At 41.3% G+C, this 16,563-nt stretch overlaps 1 protein-coding gene across 4 annotated transcripts in view; it reads left to right on the forward strand.

Annotated features, from left to right (window-relative positions):
• The first annotated feature begins 2,775 nt into the window (after positions 1–2,775).
• UBAC2 (UBA domain containing 2) overlaps positions 2,776–16,563 on the forward strand; it is a 106,409-nt gene continuing 92,621 nt past the window's right edge. Inside the window, exons 1-2 of one of the 4 annotated variants that reach the window (XM_054199937.1) lie at positions 2,776–2,888; positions 13,738–13,865. In XM_054199937.1, coding sequence (XP_054055912.1) covers positions 2,858–2,888; positions 13,738–13,865 — 159 coding nt within the window. In that variant the 5' untranslated portion in view covers positions 2,776–2,857. Of the gene's footprint in view, positions 2,889–2,959; positions 13,007–13,737; positions 13,866–16,563 lie in introns of those variants that run through there. The other 3 variants (XM_054199920.1, XM_054199946.1, XM_054199929.1) reach the window with 3 other exon arrangements.

Below are 16,563 nucleotides of genomic sequence, written 5' to 3' on the forward strand. Positions count from 1 at the left end.
GGTATGTAGTTTCTAAAAAACACGTAGCGTATCTCATCCCAGAAATCCCTGATCTAATCCCAGAAAAACTGACTTAATAAATCTTTTTTGGAACGAGGGATATCATTGGATGTTTCATAGACTAATTAATAAATTTGTATATACTTAAATAAGATAGTGGCAAATAAATATCCCAGCAGTACTAACAAACCTGCAAGTAGTTTAGTGCATTGTTGGGAGAAGCTTGCTGACTGTTGCTACTGACTCAGTTTTGCCGTATCTGTCAGTGATAACAGGTCCGCAGAGCTGCTTTCAAAATAGCTCTTAAATATTTGCCCAAATGCATCCTTATTCAGCAAAACATATGCATAAGTCTCTAGTACATTTAATAATTCTGACTTCAATCCAATTCCAGCGCTTGGTGTCGCAGAGAAGAATCCCTCTAATACGATTACCCTTGTAGGACATCAATCTAGGGAAATCTTCAAAACTGAGCTTATAAAATAGAGGAACACTAGTTCTCGCCTATCAGGACTGTAAACCTCTAAATGAATGATTTCTCTGTCACTCCATTCTGTGCGACTGTGAAAAGAGATAAAAGTAAGCTTTATCTTTAGCATTAAAACAGCAACCCTAAGCTTATTAGACAGGCAATGCTGGAAAAGTTTTCAGGTTTTATCCTCACCTCTGTGAAAGCCAGATCCACAAAAAGGCTTAATTACTTTAAATGGAGGTTAGTCAAAAAAGTCCAGAGTGGTGATTAATTAATCAATCCATGAGTACCTCATTAGATCTCTACAGCTTCAGGAGGCACCCAAGCTTTTCCCAATGAGGTTTCACACTGGAACTATTACAAGCTTTGCACCTCATTATTTACCTTCCCTTTCCTTAGGAATGAAGGTTGCCAGTGGCTTATGTACAGTTATGTGCACTCAGCAGCATGCTGGCAAGACAGAGTTTGCATATGTAACATACAGCAGCCAGAGCCATTTGCATTTGAAAGGAGAATTTCTGTAGCAAATCACTTCTTCCAGCTGTGCTTTAGCAGCAAAGAGTAAGCCAGCTGTCTGTAGCCAAAGACACAACGTACCTGATGGGTTTCGTGCTGAGAATCCAATTTAGATTCTTTGCTGAGGAAAGATCCTCAGCTTGGGAGAGAGTCAGGATTTTCCATGCACCATTGTTTCGATTCTTCCTTCTAGCTAGTTTAGACATACCTCCTGCGCTGTGAGTTGACTCTGAATCCCATTCCCACCTGCCTGACTGCGGGCCCTGTACAGAGGACAAGGGAGCGACAGAAATCTGAAATTAGTACTGGGAGGTGGACATTTTAAAATTACATATTGATATGCTGAACTTTGCTTAAGTCTTTGTGGATGCAAGCTAAGGTCTTTTTATGTCCCCTTGACGACATTAAGAGATTTTGTTTACAGTCAGGATCTTTGCATTCAGGATAGTCGCGTTTGAATGTAGTTATTAAGAGGCATATTCATATTTGGTGTTATGTAAGAACGGAGAGGAGCATCATCACCTTTTAAAAGCCTAGCGTGACTTATTTCCGTAAACGCTGATTTCCACATGGACTGGAAAACGTAATTGAAATTTGGTGCCTGAATAATGAGGGGACCTCATCAATGCTTATAGATATCTAAAGGGCGGGTGTCAGGAGGATGGGGCCAAACTCTTCTCAGTGGTGCCTGGGGACAGGACAAGGGGCAACGGACACGAACTGGAACACAGGAAATTCCATCTGAACATGAGGAAAAAAATCTTTCCTTTGAGGGTGTCAGAGCACTGGAACAGGCTGCCCAGAGAGGTGGTGGAGTCTCTGTCTCTGGAGATGTTCAAAACCCACTTGGACACGTTCCTGTGCAACCTGCTGTGGGTGACCCTGCTCTGGCAGGGGGGTTGGACTAGATCATCTCCAGAGGTCCCTTCCAACCCTACCATTCTGTGATTCTGTAATCCTAGCCTTATTATAGAATTATATCACATTATTATACCACATCTGAACAAATTGGGAATTTGGCTCACCTTATATTAGGTGTCCACCATGCTGCTGGAGTGGTTGGTGTCCAACTGGCCGTTACAGCTAGTGGGAATGTGATCGGTGGAGTCCAGGGAGCAATTAATTTCACCTTAAAGCAGACACCTGCATTTGATGATCTGAAAAGCGTATTGACTACGTCCCTGTTAGCTGTAACGAGCGCTCACCCATGGTGCCTAATTAGGCCCTCACCTTGTGTACTCCCCAAAATTAGGGTGAGCCTAGGCCATTGCCCCTTCCAGCAAGCGCGAGGAGCCGGCCGCCCCCACGGCAAGTGACGTGTTTCAGACTTAAAGCGCCTTCATAAAGCCGCAAGTAATTAATATATGGCATTGGTAGGCTTCGAGCGCACCCTGCCCTTCCCTCCCGCCTCAGGGCCTGCCAGCGCCCTCTCACAGCACCCGCCACCAGCAGCTGCCCCGCGGGTTAATTAACGGAATGTATTCCCTCTAGAGGGGGTCGTGGCCACCCGCTTGGCTGGCAGCGAGCCCGGCGGGCGAGCGGGGGGGCTGGGGGGTGGCGAGGGCGGGGCTGGGGGGTGGCGAAGGGGGGGGGGGGGGGGGGCGGCGGGACTCCGCCGCCCCCCCCCCCCCCTTCGCCATCTCCCACCCCCCCGCGAGCCCGGCGGGCCCGGCAGGGGGCGCCGTCCGCTTGGCTGAACGGCGGCGTTTTGGCCCATCGCGGCCGCCTTAGCCGCGCCGTCCGCGGCCCGCCGCGGTTCCTCGGGGTCTACCGGGCCTCGGGGACGGCAGGCGGGGGGGGGGGGGGAAGCGGGGGGAGTGTGTGCGCGCGCGTTCCGCCAGCGGCGTCCGCCGCGGCCGGGCCGGCGCCATGTTCACCAGCACCGGCTCCAACGGGCTCTGTGAGTAGCGGGGAGGAGGGAGCCGGGAAGAGGGAGGTGGCGAGGGGTGTGTCGGGGTGGCCCGGCCCCCCCCCCCCGCTTCGCTGTGGGACGGGGGGCGCCGCCATGAGGGACCTGAGGCGGGGCGGGGGGGAGCGGCTCCCGCCGCCCGGCCTGGGCCTGAGGGAGCTGCTGGCTTCCCTCCCGTTTTCCCCCGCGGAAGAAAACTTGTCAGGTATTGAGGGCTGTGCCCCCGAGGCTGTTTGCAGGGCTGGAGGAAGAAGAAGAAAAGAAGAAGAAGAAAAAGACTTGGAAGAACTGGACCGACTGCGGCGTGGACTTTGGCGCCGCAGCCCTGAAGAGCAGGCTGTGGGACAAATGATAAGTCAAAACTTTGCTGACTAACGGCGTGCCTCGCACAAAATCCAAATCTGAGCGTGAAAGCGCCCTCCGACTAGGGAGGAATAACTCTGGCGTTTTAGAAGGGTTATTAGTTGTAGCTGTATTCTCTCTGAGGCATCCACGTGAGGTGGGAGGGAGTATTTTTTGCAGATGGATCTGATAACACTGTACTTGATTCGCAGCTCCTGATTTTTTTTGAAATCCCCTCCCCCCAGTAATAGATACTGTCAAAGAACAACCTTTTAGTGGCCACGTGTGTTGTATAATTCCATGAGAAAGAAGGCGGTGTGAAAAGTATACCTGTTTGGGCAAATGGCTGGAGAGTCACGGTCAGTATTTGAAAGTTTTTCCAAGATAGGTCCGTCAGAAGGATAAGTGGAAAATTGTAGTCATAAGAAACATATTTGTGCGAGGAGAAAAAACTAGAGAAGATACCATTCTGCAAACAGTAAATGTTTTAGCTTTTTTTATTTTTTCTTCTGGGAAACTGTTACAATGTGCACTCTTACTGAACTCACCTGTTGACCTAAAGTAATTTTTCACAATAGGACTTGGCTGGTACAGGTGCACTGACAAACTCTACTAGAGCCAGGGATTTAGGTGGCAGTGACATAGGCCCACCTAGTGCACAACTACGGCAGTTTAAGATGTCCCTGTGCCCTCAGACTTCTGCTTCTGCCTTTGTCGCAGAAGTGTCTACTGCAGTAGCAGCAGGTATGTAGGATTCAGTCATTCAGTCACTGATGTGCAGAATCTGATAGTTTAGGCAGTCAATTAATCAGTGCCTGATGTTGCATCGGGGAAGTGTATGTGTGCGTCCATGTTCTGCTCTGCCCCAGGGTCTTGGGAGCAATATCCTCTAGCAGAAGGGCAATGACAATAATATTGTCAAGGGCAATGGTAGATAAATAGACCTGTGTCAGAGACCTGAGATAAAATAAACAGACACCTGGTTCAGCAGCGATAAGTCTAAGGCTCCTGTAGCCTGGTGTGCCATCTCTGTCAGACTTCTCAACATCCATACACTTTGGTTCAATCAGTACCACAATACCATTTGCTAAAACTTTGTAATGCTAAGAGCTTTGTAGACATGTGTATCTTATGTTATTTCAAAAAGTGACCCAGTTCTTGATTATATTTCTAGTAGATTAAGGCTTTTAGCATCTTCAGAGGTTGATGTGGTGGTAGAAATGTAAGAGGTTACTGTGTTCTTTTTGCCTTGTTTTCACCCCTTTCTGCAGAATTCCCCTCTTTAGCAATGGCAAAACAAACAAAAAACAAATAACACCAGGGTTCTACTAGATTTTGGTAATGTGAATTTTTACTGGGCTTCTTATGTGTTTTAAAAAGGGTGCCAGAGGCACCCTTGTACCTATTTTTTTAGAAGGAATCCTGGTTTTGGCCTGCTCACCTTTTTAAAAAGCTTCTTTTTGATCTTGAAACTTCTTATCAGAAGCTAAGTAATTAACTCGCTTGTAGTATTTTGGTTCTTACAAATTCTTCTGGTTAGTTAATTCTTGAAATTGCATCTGTTACTTTTCTGAAAGGGGTAAGAGTAACCGGTGGCTCTTAGTGTCAGCAGTTGCAGCTGGATATAAACTTTTTGCTCCATCTGGTAGTATTAATCTAATGAAGGGTGATAGAATCTTGGACCAGGATATTATTGTCTATGTTCTTTGAATTCTTTGTTTATTATTTCTTCTGCTAATTTTAGAATAAACCAAAATAAATAACAGTGGACTATATAATTGTAACAGATTGTGGAAACAATATAAAGATTAATTTAATAGTCTGTTGTCATTAGAGGTCTAAATGAGAGAAACAACTCAAGAATCCTTGTGTTTTATTTGATGCAGTAAATAGATCAAATTCGTAATCAGTGTCCTACAAAGCCTCTCTCTTTTTGACTAATACTCCATTAGTCCCTTTTTCCCTTCTCGCATCCTGTCTTCTTGGTGTTTCTAGGCTGCCTCTCTCATCTCTTGATGTTTTGATGAAAACAAAACTCTTCTTTAAAGTATAGGGAGACTGACATGATTAGGATATTTTCAAGCTGTTTGCTAAATACGTATTTTAAACTGGTCTTTGACCCTAATTGTGTAGAATTAATTTAATTGGAATATTAAGTTTTGGGCATTTTTCATCATAAGTTATTCCTCTAGCTGTAAAAAAATTTATGGAACTTCGACTGACCCTATAATAAATTCTGTCTTTCGTTATGTCCCAGGCATGTAACTGTATGTGCTTAAGAGAAGAGGGCTTATAATTCAAATAAAAAGCCTGTGTGCTTGTTAAAATTAAGTTATTGTTTAGTATTCCAAACATTTAATATGACAAAATGAAGAGATGACTGAACTTTGGTAGACCAATGCCACTTAGCAGTATACTGATGTACTGTTTCTAGGGAACATGGGAGGAAGACACTGTGGCTTTCTTTTAGCATAATTTAGTTATAACATTTATTTGGGAAAATCTTTGTCTGCATGCATGAACAAAATCTTGAGTGCTAGTGAGTAAGTAAAAAACTTAAGCATCTTAATTTTATCAATAAAAGGAGTTCAGCAGTGTATCTATTTGTGCAGATTACTGAGTAGCTGCAATTCCAGATTTCTAGACCAAGAATACTGTCGGGTTCGCTTAATCCGAATGCATTTTACTTTTATATTATCAGGTGGCCCTGACATACTACTACTGACATAAGTTTAGCTCAGATAAACTTTTCTGAAGTCCACTTATCTACTGTAGCTGTCCTGGTTGTTATTGTTCTTCGTTCGGGGTAAAGTTGTTGTTGCATTATTTAGAGTCAGTTGATAAAACGGCCCTAAAAAACACCATCTAGATCTAGCCATAGATAGAGCCTTTGTCTCTTTTTGTTACGTGGATCTTTGCTTGGTTGATGGCCAAATTTTATTTCTGCTAAATGTACCCCTGCTATGCTGAACAAACAATATTTTCAAAGTTGTTAGCAAGTACAAACTATTTCTGTATTACTTACCTTGAGATAACTTTATGGATCATCTCTGTACTATGGGTGCCAGTGGGTGCTATGCTATGATATGTGGCTAGACAGAAAAGTACATTTCACGTCCTAGCCCTATAATTCAGTGAGGTGAATGATATTATCTTCATCCAAGGAGTATTACAAACTTGTAAGTTCTTTATCATAGATTCAGCTTCAGGTATTCCTCATAAGTTTGACTGCTTCTGTTGAAGTTAGTCTTTATTGTAAATAATGCTTGAATAGTTGGGCCTGTGTAGTGAAGTCCTTGACCTTGTCTGTGTGCCTTTTAAGGAGATGTCTCATGACCAAGCACTGCAGTTAAGGTGAGTACTTAAAGTGTTTCTTTTAATATTTTGTTATTCTAGTTTAAGAGGTTCTGCGTATACATTCTCCCTCCTGCTTCTCCTCTTCAGTATCTTTTAAAGCCACATGCGTAGGCAAAGAGGTTCTTTAAAAGTGACATTATAAGAAGCAGATATAGAAAAGCAAACTCCTCCAAAAAACAAACGGTCTAACCCCAGGTGCATGTGAGCCAGTTCAGACAAGTAGGTTCTTTGCTAGCAGTGATACGCTGGATTCCTAACGGGCAGTATCAGGTGTAGCAGATGATGACGCTTTTGGGAGCCGACAACACGCCTACTGAGGGCATGACGCACACGAGTTTGGTTAAGGAGGTGTAAAAATAACCATACCTGGTACAAGTTACAACTACGAGATATGGAAGTCAGGAAGCAAGTAGGAACAGCATTTAAAAGGACAAAGACAGTTTGCCCTTGTTAAGGGAAACTGTTTCTGTTATCTGGAATATTGGAAGAGCTCGTATGCCCTGGGGGGGGAAAAAGCCAATTACTCTGGATAGTAGAAAGCACAGCATGGGCATATACAAAATGCTAACTCGGTTGAGTTGACTTGTAAAATGACATTGCAGTATGTTCAGGAGGCATGTTGCATCACCTGGCTTTCAGGAAGGGCTGTGATGCTGGACCCAGACTGGTTTCTTGTGTTGCAGTCTGCCAGCAACGTCCCATGAAGAATGTTGCTGAAACACTTCAGTGGCTCTGCAAAGGCCAGCATGAGTGCAGGAAGACTGACACTGGGCTGGCCGTTTGCTTTACTGTAGTGCTGCTTAGCTGCATTTGCTGCTTGTTCTCCAACAAGAAGCAAAGTATGGTACACAGAAGGCTTTCTGTTACAAGACACCAAGGCCTTTCCAACAACTTAAATCTGTAAGACCAACACCAAACTTTTCTGCAGGCATTGTAATACCCCTTCCCAATACCCCTTCGCGCTATGTGCAATACTGCATGTGACTATAGTAGGAAAGCCTATTAGAGCTCGTCTTTACTAAGGTAAAATCTGAGTCCGTGTTTTAAAGCCTGTCTACTTGCTACATCTGGAAAATATTTGACTACTTTGCCGACTACACACAAGCTACTTCATGTAGTAGTAGAGAGTAGAGTCCTTTGAACTTGCATGTAAGCGTTTCCGTTAATGCAGCTTATGCTTTTGCCTTTCTTTGAAACTTGTAGTGCAGTGCTAGCAATTTGTTAAAAATTCCCAAGGCAAGAAGGGAACGCTGTGCTCCTCTGCTTGCATAACCTGCAAGACTGAACCATATTGTGTACAGGCGTCAGGAAAATAATAAAGGTATGTAAATTGATGCTTTGTGGTACAACTGAAGGAAAAACGAAGTATGTGTTGAATATATCAGACTTCTGTGCATAACTATTATTCAGTACAGTGCTATATGGGAAAACAAATTAGCTTGTACATCAGCATGCCACAGTGCAACCTGGTTCAAAGTATTAGCTTGAGTTCTGAGAGCAGCATAGCCACATCGGTTCCATTAGCCATGCATTGAACGCCACAAAAATGTGGCTATTCTGCTGCTGCTGCAGAGCTAGCTTATTTCAAGCTAGTGTGGGGAGCTCCATGTGGTGGTGTGGTGTAGCCATACCTGATATTTCTCATAGTGTATACTAATAGTAGTATGGTAATATGATCTGCGGTTGGGAGGAAGAAGAGGCTGCTCAGTGAGGTGAGCATTTTTGTTAACTTCAACCTTTTCGAATATCCCTTTTAGAAACAAAGGTTTTCTTTTTTTTCTTTTTTTTTTTCTTTTTGTAGCTCATTCTGTTATCGTTTGTGACCTAGGGTAAAACCATCAGTTTTCTCAACAGTAAATGTATAGGTAACTGGTTTGATTATAGTCTTATCCGTGCCTTTTAAAAATAAATTTAAAACATGATCACAGTTGGTTTCTTTATTGACTTTCTTAGTATATATACTAACGTTATTCACCTCTCAGCTTCTGCATTAGGTTTATAAGTATTTGATGAAAAATTGTTCCTGTAGTGATACTCTTGTTACTGTGTTCATTACTGTGTTCACTTGCAGGCATCACAGTGATTAACCACCAGAGTATGCTGTGAAGTGACAGTCTGAACACAGGATCCCCATCCTGTGTCTGTGCCCTGTGCCCGGACCAGGGGCAAGAGATGCTCCCCTGACCCAGAATGCTTTCATTCCGTCGTGTAATACAGGCAGCAGTAACTTCACTGCTTTTGCAGGGTCCTCTGGTATTGTGTGGGGTTTTTTCAAAGGATGAAATACTACAAAAATACTTAAACTAGATTGAACAAACTCTAAAAAATCATCCTGTGGTTAAATTCCATCCTACCAGTCAGCACACAGTCTCCTGGTGTCGTCCAGATTCCTCAGAGAGTATTACACATGTCAGTATCTCTTGTCATTCTCCGTGCATGGCATGCTCTCATTTATTCTTGGCTGCTGTTCAGAACTTAGTGCATGGTTATAATAATGACAAGCTTTTTCTCCTCAGATCTAATAGGATTGCTCCAGTCTCCCAAAGGCACACACTGATGTCTAGGAAGCACTTAAAAATTACTTTTCAGATTCGAATATCTGACAGTGAGTTTCATCAAAAAAGGACAAGCAAGATTGTCCAGCGTTCAGGAGGAGGTGTTCCTGCTGTGAATGCTATTTCTGTCTGATGTGTAACAAACTTACATCTGAAGGAAAAATAGTATGCCAGAGTCCTTGAAAACTGGCCATTTTGAAACCTCACTTTTGGCTGATGAACCTGCTGCAGGTCTTGGCTAGATTTTGCAATACAGTAGATGAGTATCTGCATGATGGCTTAATGCGGGAATTGCAAAACCACCCAAAATACAGTTTCCATAAGTGCATTTGGGAAGTACTGTGCATTCAGATGTGCATCAGTTATGGTTCAGAAGGTTCACAGATCTTGTGTATCAGCATTAAAAGGTGGTTGGTTCATGCATGTTTCACGCCATTATAGTAGCCCCCAGCAGTTAATTTTCTGTATGAAAGTGATGTGTCTGCCTCATAGCAGCTGGTTTGGGGAAATTTGCAGGGTAGAGTGGGGAAAAAAAAAAAGCTGTTACACAGCATGTTTCATCTGCAGCACTGGTGAAAGCTCAGTAGGGAGCCCCGCAAAAACTGTCCTGAGCTAATTTGAGCTTCTGCAGCCACTGCTTGTCAGCTGGCACTGGCAATGAGCTCCTCCTTGGCCAAGTCAATGCTTGAGTTTTGGGCTCAGAATAGCAGTCCAGGGGGTGAAGTTGTTCCCTGAAAGGCCCTTCTGAAACAGTAGCTTGGTCTGCCTGTCTGTTTTGACATGCTCATCTACTGTCTCTTCTCACCTGGGGGTGGTGAGCAGGCAGAGAACAGGAAAATAATTTCAAAAACTGTAGCCGTTTCTGCTACCACAACTTTCGTATTCTTCTCATTAGTGCAATGGGGGCTTCTGAAGTGGCAACTACCTGAGCAGTTGTGCCATAACCCTCCCCCCCACCAAGCTTGTGACAGACAGACACGTATATTCCTTAACTCTCTGTACTTTGGATGGGGTATTGGCAGCCAAAAAAGTGTTAGGTTGTGGAAGACGACAGTTCATTTGCTTTGTAATGAGTGTAGGGGTAGAATGTGAAGATTTACAGGTGGTTTTCTGAATCATGTTGCATTTTAGCATCAGCCTCACATTGCACAGTGGTAGCACAAAGGTTGGGACGTTTGCCTGTGAGATTATGAGGGCAATTTTAGAGAGAACTTCTCCATTGCACCAGAGGAAAGCAAAGATCTGTAGCAGAAGCTACTTCTTTGCTCTTCGTCATAGCATGGGAATGTTTGCTGGTTATTACAAGATTACTCTGTTCACTTAGATGAAGTTCAGTACGTGTGCTGTAGCACCAATGCTATTACTGCCTGTTGTTTGAAAAAATTGCCACTTAAGGAGTACTTTGGGATTGCAAATTTATTCCAAGGTCTTTGAAGTTAGTCTTTGATGTATTTTAACTCTTCAGGGTCAAAATGAGAGTTTATCCTTTCATTCTACTTTCTTTACGTGGTATAGAGGCACTGTGTTTTTCTCCTCCTTGTGCACATTTACCTTGGTGCTGCCAGTAGACACTGGTGCCCAGTATAGGTTGTTAGTACATGTTTCCGTCCTGCACACAGTTGCAAATCCATTGGACTAGAATTTTGCTTTCTGATTTTACCTTTACGTTCTAAGGAAGGAATTTGACTTGGATGTCAGAGTGCCTGATTGTACAGTATCTGAAATCATTAGTAATTTTTGGTGTTACTGGTTGAGACATTCCACAGCAGTGGGAGGGTTAGTTCTTCACTGCTGACCTCACAGTGGTCCTTGATAAGGATCCGTATGCTGTTGAGGGGTAAAGCAAACTATTGCATTGTATAGTGAAACCCTTGGAAAAAACATTTCAGGAGATGCGTTGTTTATTGGGAAGAGTTTGTCTTTCTCAAGTTTACTGGACAAGAATAAACTTAATCAACCATGATGACATTTTGAGAAGCTTGAGAGTAAAAGTTTCCGTTACTCATGTGACGTTCTCTGTGGGTGACTGTCACATTAATGGGTTAGTTCCTTCTGTGGTTTTTCACTTGGCGACACGCTTAAAATTAAGTACTTTGCCTCTATAACAAGGTTTAAAGTGTCTAAACTAAAAGCTAAAAGGAGGCTCATAATAAAAATGTGTGTTCACACTTTTGGAGAAAATAGATAAGGTTCTGTTGGTTGGTTATTTCTGAACGCATTCAAATTAGGAATGAACTTGATAAGCTAAAGTAGTTCAAGGGTGTATTACCTGTAATGTAAAAATGATCTAATGATACAAAAATTACAGTAAAAAATAAATTTTAAACCTGTATAGAAATATATAGTGGGAAATCTAGTGATCTGCCTGTCACGTTTTTTTTGGTAACATGATTCTTATGTGAAAATTATTACAGGATTAATGAGTTCATGTAAAAATTCATTTAAACTCATGAAATAATGTAAATGTATTTGATAGTAAAATAGCAAGTTTTTTCAGACTTTAGTTTAGGAATGTCTACTGTTGTGACTACTGCTATTGTTCTGATTTAGACTATACTTACAAATATCTCTTGTATCCTAGTTATAAAACTGACCTTTTCACATTAAGAAATGTTAATTTAATTAACTAAAGGAGCACTGTCTGAGGTTTCAAGTGAATATGTGTGTGCATTGTGTGCACAGTAATTTTCAGGCAGCTCCAGCTTCTTTTTTCCCTGCAGTGTTCTACAGTACTCTGATGGCTGAGTACAGACTTTTTTGAAGCATCCAACTAAATAAATAATTTTAAAAATGGACATCTAAAGACTATAGACTTTATTTTTGGACAGCAAAAAAAAAAAAAAATCCAAAGAAAGATATTAATTTGAAAGGTGGATAATTTAATTGCATTTTAAAAAAAAAAATCAAACAGGCTTTCTGCCCTCCTGATATGTCTCTCAGAGAAAACCTAATCATAAAAGTAGAGTTTATGGTTAGCCCAGTAACATCAACCTGTGTCAATTCAAATCACTGCCTAGTTTCTATAAAGGGATAGTTCTTCAAGGCATTAATTGCTTAAATGGAGTAAGGAAAGTGAGTCTGTGAATAATGAACTCAAAGGTCTAGATTAGCAACTGAAAGAGGAGTTTTAAGTACAAGTTTACCTTACGATGCACATAGGAAGAGATGTTTTCTTCACATGGTGAGCATCAGAAGACTGCAGACTTCAAGGTGGTGTGAACTGAGAACAGTTAACAGTGCCCATCAAAGTTCTTGGTGTCATTTGTTAGTACTTGGATGAGGATCCTGCTTAAATTACGTAGTCAGAACCATTTTTTATGTCAGTGGGATTGTGCCATGATCAGAATCTTGGCTTTGGTGCCTATTACCATCTTCCTTTTCCAGCAGTTCACTCGTCTAGTGTTCAGCAGATATTGACAGAATCATTTATGGTAGTCAGTTTACCTGGATACACACTAATGTTTCCTGCGTTGCACTTTTTTTAATGCAGTTTTGTTCTTCCTGTGCTTCTGCTCTTTTTTTCCCATTAGCACTTTTAGAGTAGTCTTATTGCTCCTTTTGTTATCTAAGAATAATGGCAACAGAGCTACAGATTTCATAATACCATGCAAAAAGGCAGTTGTCTGAAAATTACTAGGTTCTGTGCTGTAACTGGGATGCTTGGGAAGGAAGTAAATGTGATTAAAGTTGCGTGTGTGAAAAGAGGAGAAGTCATAGAAGAAAAAATATTTCAGAGTTTCTGTATTGGCTTGATTGGTTGGGCAACAGTTTGTGTTTTGTTGCATCAACTACACCAACAATTTAGGATGAATTGCTGGGTCTGCTCCTGCTGGATGTTCCACTTGACTGTTTTTAGTAAACATGTATTGCAGATTTCTTTGTTCTCTGCTTGCTTTCTTCTGAATGTCCTTTCTGAAAGTCATGCTACTAGGGGAAGAAAGTTCTGATTTCACAAACATCCTGATTTTATTAATTTCTTTATTAATAATTGCAATGACTAAATGGAAGGAAGATGAATGTCATATAAATTAACTTAGATACGTTTCTTTGAACGGTGAATCCAAGTGTCGTGAAGAGAAGGTCAGTTTATTCAGGACATTTATTCAAGTAGTTCCTGCTTCATAGTCTCTAGAATAAAAGCTAACCTTAATCCCTAATGCAAAGGAAACAGGTATTTGTTTTAACTAAATGTGCATGTGTATTTTGCTAGTGAAAAACAGTGATTGTTTTATTTCTGGAAACATGATTGAGCCTTAGGAGGGCTGCATAGGAGGGCATGACCTCTGTAGATGCAGAGAGCTTAGGTTTAAGTACAGCCAAGCAATTAATTTTATGAGAGAATGTTGAAAACCAAAGGTCTGATTAATATTTAACTGTCATTAATATCTACAAAGACTTCCTTTGGTTGGTGTGTTTTTCCTATCTATTTGCAAGTTGTTGAGAACTTGGGAAGTTGTTGAGATAAAAAGTCAAGGTGGTGCCACTGCTATTATGTTTTCCAATCACCTGTTTAAATATGTCACTTTTTAAATGTGAGAAATTTTTCTCTAAGATGCGTTTTTTGTTGTTTGTTTTTTGTCTTTAAGATAAGGCACCTTTGTCAAAGAGTCTGTTATTAGTCCCAAGTGCCATCTCGATTCTGTTGACTTTGCTCTTCCAACATTATCAGAAGTTCTTTGCATATAACCTACAAGCTATAAAAGAGGATTTTCAGGTAAGAGTCAGTTCATTTTGTGTGGAAAGAGACTGCAAATGATGCTCTTCTATCTTCTATGTGATTTACCTGCCCGCCCCTCCCCCAGTCTGTTTCTTCTCTGGTTCTTTCCCTTTGTTGTAGACCAGCTTGTTCTTACCTTTTTTTATGTCACCTCAGTAGGCCACTATTTGGAAAAAGTGAGGACAAACTGGTCTGAAACTTATCAACGTAGCTTTTCATTTTGTTCTTTTGTCTGGGAAATGATTGGGTTTGTATCATTTTTCTTCCACTGGCGTTTGGAAGCTTGCTGTGAATAAAGTGTGATTTAACCCATGTAATAATATAAGTATTTTGATATGCATGTCACTATCTCATTTTGCTTAGTTTTTGAGGTTGAAGAGGGCTGTTGTGATCAGGTGCTCTGATTAAATATGATTTATTTTAATAACAGAGGCCATAACTTTCACTCTGTAACTTCTGCTGTAGTTAGTTGTCGGAAACTAAAATTTTCCTGTTGAAGAGAACTGCTGCTTCTAATACGAAGTATTAGAATTCATGTAAATTAGAATTCATGTTTTTATTCATGTAAAAACATGATGGGGGAATTTGCCATCCTCCCCACTAATGTGCTGAATTGTTTAATTATCTTACTAGACATTTCTTGTTTATTCCCAGTTCAAACTGAGAAACTTTATCTTCAGGTATTGTATCTTGTAAGGTTTTGTTCTCAGCTTAATTAAGAATCCTCTAGTATCAGTTGTAATTGTCCAAATAATGCACTTGGAAGTGATTAAAGTTTTCTGGGGATTTGTTGGTTTGATTTTTTTTTTTCTTTTTTGGAAATGGCATACTGCTGCTCAACAGAGAAGGGTCAGCAAATGCCTCTGTAATTATCTTACCCATATGTTTTACAGTTGCATCAGAAAAAAGCATGTAGTCCACTTAATGTCTTTGAGAACGCCGACTGTAGCCTGTAAGCCTTAAAAGATTATTAGACCTACCAAGTGATTCTCCATGCTGTTGCACTGTGAACTTTCTTGTCAAGAACAAGAGCTTTATTGTAATGATGTAGATTACAGCTCATATTTTCCAAGTGTCTTGCTAATGCTGTGCAGCAAAAATACATAAACTAATATCTGTCTTCTAAAAGCATTACAACCAAGTGTTTGGGGAGGAGAAGGAGAAAGTCTGAGAAACTGTTCAAGTTTTAAGTGGAAATTTTGTGGGTTTGGGGTTTGTTTACTTGTATGTTTGTTTTGCAGTTTGTCTTTAGAAGAGTCCTTTCCATTTGTTTGATCTGCTGAAAAACAGTAGTAGCTGCGTTTTATTCAAAGAAACCATCTTTACTGTGTCTTAAGCATAAACATTTGCAACTGTCTGTAGAAGCTATGATACTTTTATTGTGATGCTTTGGGGAACTTGTGGGTTTGGGTTTTTTTCTTTCCTGAAATTGTTTCATTTATTGTGGTAGCCTTTGGAGTAAGCTATGTACTATATAATTGTGAACCCCTGAGATCAGGGAGACCAGATTGTTTGACGCCTGTCTGATGCTAATATTCAAATGAGAACACTTAAAAGAAAAATTGTTTAGAATAAATTCATATATGGGGATGAGTTTAATGGAATGGAATTTTTCCAGAGGCTGAACAGACATTTTGGATATTGGATATTAACACTTGTTAAAGCTGGTAGAGAGTGTAGGAAATAAAGTGTGCAGTTGAAGAAGACTGAATTTGATTTGGAAGGCAAAATATGTACTGTCCAAAACTAAAAGATCTTCGTCTCCATAAAGTGGATCCTCAAGAGCAGTGAGAATGCTGTGTGTAAAAGGAAGATCTTTATTACATTAGACCTATGCATTTTTTAAGCTGGCTGAAGTAAAGAGCAATTAGGCTTAGAAGCCTTCCATAGTCTATATGAGGGCTGTTCAGTTAATGTGTGTCAAGAAATGTTGAGCTGCAATGTCACAGCCCTGCCAGTTTGGACTTCAGGAGGGGTGGTACTTATGCTGCTGGCTAGGTTTTAACATTGGGCATGTTGACATGGAACAGCTAGAATGGCGAGGTCCCACTTCTTTCTTCTTGTTCAGTCCTCTGGTATGCTGGGGAAGTTAGTGGCAGAAGCATCAGTTAAGGCCTAAAGACCTGGAGAAACGTAAGGCCCAGGTGGTGTGTTGGCACTTGGACTTCCATGGAGGGGAGAATGCGTAGTGGGATGGGACTTAGGAAATGGAGCAGGGAGAGCCAAAGATGAGATGGAAACTAGCGAGGGAGATGAAGGACAGCAAGGAAGGTTTCTGTAAGTACATCTGCAGCAAAAGAAAGGCTTAAGGAGAGCATGGACCCAGTCCTTATTGTGGTAGGGGACTAGGTGACAAGACATATGGAAAATGCCGAGGTATTCAGGCAGATATACTTACTGGTTTGTACTAGTATGTTTTGCCTTCAGGCCTCCAAGGTCACTATACCTCCTAGTAAAGTCTGTGAGAGTGAAGCAGTATCCACTGTGAGAAAAATAGTTAGGGATCACTTAACCCAAGTTAATGGGACCAGATGGGTTGCCTCTGAGGGTGCCAAAGGAGCTGGAAGTGTAATTGTGAGATCTTTCTCTAGAATCTTTGAAAGGTCTTGGCAGAAGGAAGGTCATGACTGGAGAAAGGCTAATGTTACAGCCGTCTTCAGGAAGGGCAGGAAGGAGAATCCATGTAACATCAGGC

This window comes from Rissa tridactyla, chromosome 1 (assembly GCF_028500815.1).
Source record: "Rissa tridactyla isolate bRisTri1 chromosome 1, bRisTri1.patW.cur.20221130, whole genome shotgun sequence".
Classification (NCBI taxonomy): domain Eukaryota; kingdom Metazoa; phylum Chordata; class Aves; order Charadriiformes; family Laridae; genus Rissa; species Rissa tridactyla.